General features: G+C 57.9%; 1 protein-coding gene across 1 annotated transcript in view; it reads left to right on the top strand.

The window, feature by feature from the left end:
- Positions 1-9366, top strand: part of TRPM1 (transient receptor potential cation channel subfamily M member 1) — a 66137-nt gene extending 56771 nt beyond the window's left edge. Inside the window, exons 28-29 of the mRNA XM_006167283.3 lie at positions 741-873; positions 7017-9366. Of these exons, the coding sequence (XP_006167345.2) occupies positions 741-873; positions 7017-8220 (1337 nt within the window). The 3' untranslated portion in view covers positions 8221-9366. The remainder of the gene's footprint in view (positions 1-740; positions 874-7016) is intronic.
- Positions 9367-9378: the final 12 nt, after the last annotated feature.

Raw genomic sequence — 9378 nt, 5'->3', positions numbered from 1 at the left:
GGCTACTGAGATCCTTCGCCCATTAGTAATCCCCAGTAGGAGAAGTGAATGTAGCATTCTTTATTGACATTTTCCAGGAGGGTGGGATGAGTCTAATGGGAGTAACTCCTGTTCACAGCCGCCGCCCTACGCAGCTGCCGCCTTAGTGGATCCTCATTCTTTTAGGATTATTGTAAAAGTTATAGTAAGGCTGGGGGTGCCTTTATGGGGAACCGGGGTATGGCAATAAGGCCCATGGCAGAGAAACTGAGTGCAGGCCAGTACAGTAACACAATGGAAGTGAGGTCCAGAACTTGTAAAACTGTTGACTTTGCAAACAGTTCTCCTCAGCTGAGTCCTTGCTCTAGGCATGAGGGGCAGTTCTTTCATACTCAGCTTGTGTTAACTGCATGCTCCCAGCAGATAAGGGATTGCAGTGCAGCCATGCCCCTGGGGGGATGTCTCACTTTCCCTCTCACTGTCTCTCTCTGGTGAGCACTTGTGCCCTATGGCAAAAACCTTAAGAAAAAAAAAGAAGAGAAAATAATCCTCTTCAGTTGACTATGAAAATAGAAGCAAAGTTTTCCTGAAAGATGCGAGTGGGTCCCCCAGCCCCTGCCAACAGCTCTTGTTCAGGCTGTGGCGTGTGTAGAGACCAGCTCTCCAACACAGCACGGGGATGGTGGGTTGGGGCAGCCTGGGGCCTGGCTGCCACGGGCGTGGTGCTGGCGGCCCACACCCTCCTGGCCTCTCCCGGGCAGAGCTGTTTCTGAGCGAGGAGGAGCTGAAGAGGTTGCACGAGTTCGAGGAGCTGTGTGTGCAGGAGCACTTCCGGGAGAAGGAGGACGAGCAGCAGTCGTCCAGCGAGGAGCGCATCCGCGTTACCAGCGAGAGGTGAGCGGCCCCCACGAGGCCCACGGCTGTGGCCTTGCGAGCGCCCACTCTGCGGGAGCCAGAGCCCACGTGCACGCCCACTCCGGGTCCCCACACTCGCCGGCTGTTTGATGCAAAGGGCCTTGCCCATCTCCCCAAGATAGCGCCAAGTCCCCAGCGGTGGTGGTGCTGTGCGTGGGCACCTGTCCACACCTGGGCTCCTCGCTGTGTCGCAACCCCACAGCTGAGGAGAAGGCCCCCTCTGTGCACCCTGACGTGGGAGCTGGAGGGGTTGGGTGGTCCTCGCCGCCCCGCGAACCTCTGAACAGGCAGGATCTATGGGAGACACCCACACCCTTGGTACCCAGTGAAGCCAGCCCAGGCCAGCAGTAGGTCCGCAGTGCCAGTGCGGGCAAGGGTCCGGAGGGATGGAAGATGGTGGGGCAGAGGGCAGGAGGCTGGAAGGATGCATTTCCCAAACTGTGGAGGGCTGCTCCCGGGGCCGGGAATGGCCAGAGCGGCAGTGAGACCCCGTCTGTGTGATTTTGAGCAGTCTGGGTAGGGTGAGGAGCTGACTTGGAAGGCATGTTCTGAAGGGCGTAACCAACAGCACGGAGGTTGCGGGGCGTGCCGGGGGGTCCTGTCATTGCTCCCACGCTAAGTGCAGTCTGCGTGCACCTCGGGAGAACAGGCAGGGCCGTGTTCTGGGAGTTCCGTGGCACTTCCTGGGCCCGGCCCAGGCCGGACTCCACCAGCCCGCGGTTAGCAAGGACCTCCTGGCAGTAGGTCCCGGCCTCGCTCCCCTCAGACCCAGTGCCCTGTGATGTAACCAGTTCCAGCTAGCCACCTCAGGGATCCCTGCACCAACTTGGGGCCCCTAAGTATACCTTTCAGTATACCTTCGAAATACTTCTCTGACATTTTAACAGTAATTGCTAAGCTTTCAGGATGCAAAAATGATTTCTTCATGAGAAAGATAAGCTACCCCACACAGAGCATCTGAACGCCCACCCTGCAGCTAGCGGGCACCTGGGTGTGGCAGCCCGTGGAGGGCAGCAGAAGCCGTGTCTGCCCCGTGGTCTCCCCCACCTGTCCCTTGTGCTGTCGTTCTGCCAGGCCCCAGGCGGGCCGTCAGTCTCTCTGGGGCCCGGCACAGGCTTCATCAGAATGAAGAGTGCGGGCCGGAGACATGCCCTTCCCGCTCCCTGGGCCCAGACCTGGGTGCTCCCTGCTCACGCCCACGACCTGCTGGTCTGGCTGACTCACAGGTGAACAGCTAAGACTAAAGGGGAGAGGTGAGGGGAGAAGGCACCCCTTCCCTGACCAGGCCAGCTGAGGGCAGACAGGGTGTGACCGTCTGTACCGCCTGTGGGCACAGCTGCAGTGGTGCTCACCGCTCAGACTGGGTTCGAGTCCCACCTGTGACCACAGTGTGGCTTGTAGGCACCATTTCCCCGCTCTACCCTGGAGTCCCGCATGGCAGGGTAGGAAGGAGAGCTGAAAGTGGGGGCGAGGACACAGGCGGCCACTCGGGACCTGAAGTGCCGCCAAACCAGACAGGAGAAGGACCTGGCGCACGCTAGACCTAGTGTTGCAGCCACTGCATATTCACGAACCGGGCAGTAGAGCTGGAATCCCAGAAAGCTTCGTTTTCCCTCAGCGGCTTTCGACTTGATAGAAAGCCAGACGGGCCTTCAAGTCTTGTTCTGTTATTGTTAGTTTCCGTTTGGTCTTTCACATATAGAGCTCTTAGTACACACAGCAAGGTCCTACGCTGGGCGTTCCCTGTAATTACCAACTGTGAAGGGCAGCCCTGAGTGAGGACACATGGGATTAAGTAGCTGCATGTAAACCTTAGCGTGGATTAGACAACTTCATGATCTGTAGATTTGGAATAAACTTACAGGGCAGGAATCTTAGAACGCAAGGACAGAGAACCACACGTCATGAGACGGGGTTTCCTCAAGTACAAACTGGACCTCTATGTTGAGCTTTGATGCGCTCACTAACGACAAGTGCATCTAGCCCGGGCGGCCTCGCAGGTGAAGAGCTGGTTTCATAGAGGACTGTACACAAAGCAGCTCTAAGGACTGGCTCCCTGCAGAGCGCCACGCCTACATCTTGTCCTTAGCAAGGGCACACGGGTCCCTGGCCACGGGGCAGGCGCCGGGACTAGCATTGACAAGCAGGTCTACACAACGCCCAGTAGTACGAGGCCACGCGTGGCATCCTCTTCATCACCGAGGAGCCCCACGGACGTGTACCGTGTACTGTTGTGCCTGAACTTGACCGATGGGAAACCACCGACCTCCTCCACCCAAATAACGTGGGTCTGGTGAGTGACTTGAAGGCTGAGTGGTCACAGTCAGGCAGATCCCCTCAGCAGACACGCAGAGACACAGGGAGATGGCAGAGGTGCCCGTTTTGTGCCGTCGGGGTCGTTGTGCGTGCGCAAACCTGTGTGCTTTCCTCCGTGCCGTTTTATATAGTTCCCACACGCTCGCCCTGCACCTGTCACGGCGGCTGCGTTTTTTTTCTGACAGGTGCAGGGGGAGGGGAGGGGCGAGTTCCCGGACAGGCTTGCTTTCTTCTCTCAATTCTGTTTTGCACCAAAATAAACGTGTCCTCATGCGTTCTAATGCCTGAGCAGTCTGGGGAGAAGCACTGAGAGAACCAGGCAGCGGTGTGCAAAGAGCCCCTCAGCACAACACAAACTCTGCTCGCCCCGAAAAACAAACCCTGAACTCATGGCGAAGCTTGGATGGAAGGATGGTGAAGCCACTGCTGCTGCAGTCTGTGGGGACAATGCCCCAAAGAAACCCTCGTTTGTGGATGGACAACTCCTTTCAAGAAGGGATGATAGGCCCAGAGGTGGTGTGGTGGTTAAGGCGTTGGACTCCCACGTGGTAGACTGCGGTTCAAGTCCCAGACCTGGCACATTCTTATTCTCACCTTCTTTTTCTCTCTGGTGAACACACATATTCTATAACAAACTTAAAAATAATAAGTAAAATTAAATTTAAAAAAAGACGAAAGGAAGGCCGGCTGGTAGTGCAGTTTATGACACAGGGAATCCCAAGCCAGGACACAGGAAGGGAGTGAGAGGAGGCCATGCATCTCTGCGGAAGGATGTGGGGGGAGCTCGTGCGATGCATCTCTGCGGAAGGATGTGGGGGGAGCTTGTGCCACTCTGCAGAGGGATGGGGTGGGGGGAGCCCGTGCGTCTCTGCAGAAGGGTGTGAGGGAGCCCGTGCGTCTCTGCAGAAGGACAGGATGGTGGGAGGCCATGTGTCTCTGCAGAAGGACAGGATGGTGGGAGGCCATGTGTCTCTGCAGAAGGACAGGATGGTGGGAGGCCATGTGTCTCTGCAGAAGGACAGGGTTGGAGGAGCCCGTGTGTCTCTGTGGAAGGGTGGGGTGAGAGGAGCCCGTGCCTCTCTGCAGAAGAACATGCGGAGAGCCATGCGTCTCTGCAGAAGGACGGGGTTGGGGGAGCCCGTGCATCTCTGCAGAAGAACGTGGGGGGAGCCTTTGTGTCTCTGCAGAAGGACGGGGTGGGGGGAGTCCGTGCATCTCTGCAGAAGAACATGGGGGGAGCCATGCGTCTCTGGCTGACTGGCAGGTTACCTCTACTCTGCATCCCCGTGTGCTCACCCACACACTCATGCAGCAGTTACGGACTCCCTGTGCTGGACCAGATGCCACAGGAGGTGTCTTTGCATTGGCTTTGAAACTTGGCCCAGATGCACTGTCTGCCCACCCGGGGTGTCTGCTACTCTGTGGGGGTTTGTCTGTCCTTGCTATAGGGCACCAGACAGTGAGAAACCAGTCTCAGGGGGGCTGGCCACACCACAATCCCTTCTCTCCTATTCTCCTGTTGGGATTTGGGGCATGCACGCACACATCTGGTGTGATGTTGGAGCCGCCGGGGCCGGGACTTGAACCGGACAGCTGACCATGCCACCTACTGGCCCACAATGTGGCTTTTACTGCAAACAAACCATCAGGGTTACAGACTGGAGAGGAGCTGGGGGCGTGGTGATGCAGTCTTAAAGGCGGGACAGATGGAAGTGCAAGTGAATTTTGATGCATAGAAGTCTTGAAATGCAGTTCCCCACCTCGTGTCTCGTGTCTCGTCTCCCGTGACCTTCTGGAAGACCCTCCCCTCTACTACAGAGGACAGTGCGTCAGAGGGAGGGGATGTTCCCAGCGCAAGCTCTTCTGTCGTCCTGACCTGCAGGGGGAGCAAGTGCGCTGCCCAGGCGGTCGGGGAGGAGCTGAGGTTCCTCACACAGGCAAACTTCCGGGAAGCCAGACCCTTCCTGCTCAGGGCTGTGGTTTCCCAAGGGGAGTAAAAATAGTCCTCTTCCTGAGTTAAGAATAGAAGCCCAGGACTCCCCGCAGCAGAGCGACACGGGGGCAGGCAGGCAGAGCAGCTGCGGGTGGAGGGGGAGGCGGAGGCCACGGGAGGGCAGCCTCAGCAGGGGCGGCAGCAGTGGCCACACTGCCCTGGGGTGGGCGAGGCAAGCCTCGGGCCTAGAGGGATCCGAAAGGCTGGGCAGAGGCTGGAGCAGCGGGGGCAGCAGACTTTGAGAAGACCCCAGCAGCAGGACTCAGACCAGCGCCCACCTCACAGGGACGCACGAAGCCTGGCACTATCCCGCTGCCTCCTGCCCCAGAGCAGACTCCCACAGGCCCACTGGACGGTCTGCACTGCACAGTGTGAGACAGGAGCCGGCTCTGCGGGGCGGCCCGGAAATGTGAATTTCGAAGATGATGCATGGGCCTCAAACAGCTTTTGCACCAAAGTAGACTCCTTGCCATTCTAATCGCATTTGTGCACAACGCTCTGGAGGCCCAGTGAGATGTCGGTCCAGGCAGCCCCAGTCCCTCAGGCTGTCCTCCCAGGAGTCCTTGAGACAGCGCTGCCAGCCGGCACCACCGCCTGCCAGGGCCGCTGGGGTGGCCTCTTCGAGGGAAAGCCAGTGGGCGAGACAAGGAGCCATCTGGCGTTGCTGGTGTCCAGGCGGGTGAACAACCCGCTGCCCCAGATAAAGCACCCGATGACCCAAACCTAATTGTGGATTCATTTTCTGAATTACCCGAACTCCAAAGGAGGGTTTTAATTTATTTGTCATAACCATTCACTGCCGACAGCTGCAGTAACCCTCAAAGCCCAGTGTGGGCGCCCTGTCTGTTCCCAGGGGTGTGGACGCAGCAGCTGGGCAGAGGCTGGGGCCGACGCGGAGCTGGCCTGCTGTCAGACCCCAGGCCCACCACTCCTCTGCGCTGTGGCAGGTCAGCACCGCTGCAGGCCTGTCTGGCTCTTCTGAGTGGGTGCAAGGAGGGCACCTGCCCCCAGGGCTCTCCTGACGGTCACGTGAGCCCAGACCAGGGCCCTGGTGGTGCTCAGTGTGGACATGTAATGACAGGAGAGCAGGATGCACCATGTGTGTGACCCGGCACTCAGCTGCTCCTCGCAGTGCGTTTAGTGTCACCCCCAGAGCACGTGAGGTTTACACAGATGCCCAACAAGGCCAAGGTTCTCAGAAGATAAAAAATGATATCGCGATGATGTTACCTCTTTTTTTTTTAATAGAGATTTTTGCTACAGGCACATGCGCTTGCTGGAGAGAGAGACAGAGAGACAAAGTGAGAAATCACCCTGGGGGAATGGTCACGCTGCAGTCCTTTTTTCCCTCTGTTTTCCTCTTGTTATCTTGGGCATACCTGATGTGAGTTTCAAGCCACTGGGTCTGGGGCTTGAACCATGGTTAAGTATGTGGGAGTCCAGTGATGTAACCATTATGCCATCCGCTGGTCCTGTTACCTCTTTTCTTTATTTTTTTTTAAGGTTTTTGATATAGGGCATATGCAATCGCCAGAGAGAGAGAGACTGAGACCGTGAGAGGGAAAGTGAGAAATCACGCCTCCAGGGGATGTGGCCGCCCTGCAATCCCTTCTCCTGGGATCTTGGGCACACACACACGCACACACACTCACGTCCGACATGACTGTCAAGCCTCCATGTCCAGGACTAGAACCGCGGTCAGCCACGTGGGAACCCGGCCACCTCAGCTACCACACTCCCTGCTGACCTGCCTCTTTGCTTTTCCTGCCCGGTTCACCTTAATGTAACAGGTGTATGTCTCTGTATTCACCAGAGTTGAAAACATGTCCATGAGGCTGGAGGAAATCAACGAGAGAGAAACCTTCATGAAAACGTCCCTCCAAACGGTGGACCTCCGGCTGTCACAGCTGGAAGAGCTGTCTGGCCGGATGGTGAATGCGCTCGAGAACCTGGCAGGCATCGACAGGTCAGACCTGGTCCCAACGCGGTCACGGGCCTCGTCAGAATGTGACGCCACCTTCCTCCTGAGGCAGGGCAGCGTCCACAGCGCCGACGGCTACAGCCTGTACCGCTACCACTTCGACGGGGAGGGGCTGCTCCTGGAGGACACGGCTGGCCCGGTCAGGACAAGAACCTGCTCCTTCCGAGTGACAGAGAAGGACGTGAGGATGCAGCCGGTCCCAGGGCAGCGGGGCAGCCTCCGTCTGGTGCCGGGTGTTCCAGCAGCTCCCAATGGTGGTGGCCGTGCAGTGGCCACAGCACAGGACACCACAGAGCCCATGCCAGGCCCAGATGTCAGAATTTCAACCAAAGACGAGAGGGAAGCAGACTTCGAGAGAGAGGAGGCACCTCCCCCCACAGCAAAGGAACGAGATGCCATGCGTAGACAGCTCCCGTCGGGTCTCCCAGACGCTCAGCTGACAGAGGAAAGGATGAAGGGGGAGGCCGCTGTGCCCCATCCCCTGGGAGAAACCCAAATCACACGCTATTACCCGGGCGAGACACCCAGTGCCTGCAAGGCCGTGAAGTCCAGGAGCCTTGTGTGCTCCCAGGGGCGGAGGGGCAGCAGGGCGGGCCAGTGCGCCGCCGAGTACAGCTCGGTGGCCAGTAGGCGGTGGACCTGCCAGGTGCAGATCACGCGGGCCTGGAGCACTGACCTCCCTTCCCTCCCGTGGGATGCTGCGTGGCAGGCTGAGCCCACAGAGCGGCTCCCAAGGGCCCAGGGCAGAAGCCACACTCCTGGAACAGCCTCCCCGATCTCCTGCTTTCCCCTGGAGGCTGCTGACAGAACCCCGCGAGAGAGCCTCCTGTCTGTGCAGCCTACCCCATCCTGGGGACCCCCGGCTCTGCGGTCTAAAAGCTTGCATGGCCGTCCTAGGAATGCTGGATCCGGCCCGGGGCAGTTAGACAGACGCGGACTTGCCGGCAGTGTGGGCAATCTGCCAGTTGTGTCTGGGATTACGATGGAAGAACAAGAAGTCAAACAAGGGGAAAACGCCACCAGAACGGGACGCTAACCTGTTTGTTTGCTTTTTAAAAAGTCAGAACCACCCATGGGCGCCATCTTTACATCATCAATTTCTGAAGACATTTTCATTAAAAATTGGCGGAAATTTAGACATCCTTTAAAACTGCATGTGCTAAGACTTAAAAGTTGCGTTTTGTTAGCGCATTAGTAAACCACACGGGTGAGGTGGAGTACGACTGAACAAAAGTGCCGCGTCAATCAAGAGTTTATGATCTTTTCCTTCAGGGAGGCTACTGAAAAGCGTAAGAAAAGACTGTATTTAGCCACCTTTGGTGGGGAAAGGAGTGAGGACTGCAGGGAACAGCAGTCATGAGCGAGGCGGAGTGGGCGGGAGAGGACCCCCACAAGGTGCATGAAGGGGAGGGGCCCAGGCACCCTGTGTGTCCCGGGCTTTCTGCTTTGTTACATGATTTAAGTTACTGGATGGAAAAACACTTCCGTCCTTTAAGTGACCAAGAGTTTTGTCAATATGTAACAGTAAATTATCCAATAACACTTGAAGTGACCGATGGCTCTGTTAACATGTAACAATAAAGTGTCCAGTAGACTTCAGTGACCACGCTTGTTACTGTGAGACAAAGCACCCACGTTCCTGCTTCTCCCACCGGCACGGCCCTGCAGCAGGGTACAAGGTGCGGTCCTCAGGGGAGTTCGACCGCACCATCACGCAGGCCCCACGCCCCCACTCCTGACCCCACACCAAAGAACAGACGGGCAGAACGGGCCTCCCCGGGACAGCAGAGGGTGGTTGGACCCGGGAACCCCTCTCCCGCATGTCCACGGGTGCAGTGTCCGCCCACTGCAGGGTGGGTGACAGGGCAGGAATGGGAGGTCACCCGAGGTGCAGACCGTCGGACCCTGTAACCTAGCAGGCGTAGAGATGGAGTCAGAGACAGAGAGACAGACAGCAGCCCCGCTGCACCGAGGAGGTGGGCGGGATGTGACTTCTTTTCCTTGCAGGAGACTGAGTCCCATCTGCTTCCCTGAACGGGGCTGGGTTTGTCAGGAAGGGCAGGCATGCCGGCCCTCCAGTCCCCACCTTCCCGTCCTCTCGGGGCCGCGTCGTCCAGGCAACCCCAGGGCCAGGCGGAATACAGGTCCAGCGTGTGGGCAGCGCGGGCCCACGCTGCCGAGAAGCGGCTCCATC

This window comes from Tupaia chinensis, unplaced genomic scaffold (assembly GCF_000334495.1).
Source record: "Tupaia chinensis unplaced genomic scaffold, TupChi_1.0 Scaffold144682_1, whole genome shotgun sequence".
Taxonomy (NCBI): Eukaryota; Metazoa; Chordata; class Mammalia; order Scandentia; family Tupaiidae; genus Tupaia; species Tupaia belangeri.
The sequence above is the reverse complement of the archived record's forward strand: the minus strand, read 5'-3'. Positions and strand labels throughout refer to the sequence as shown.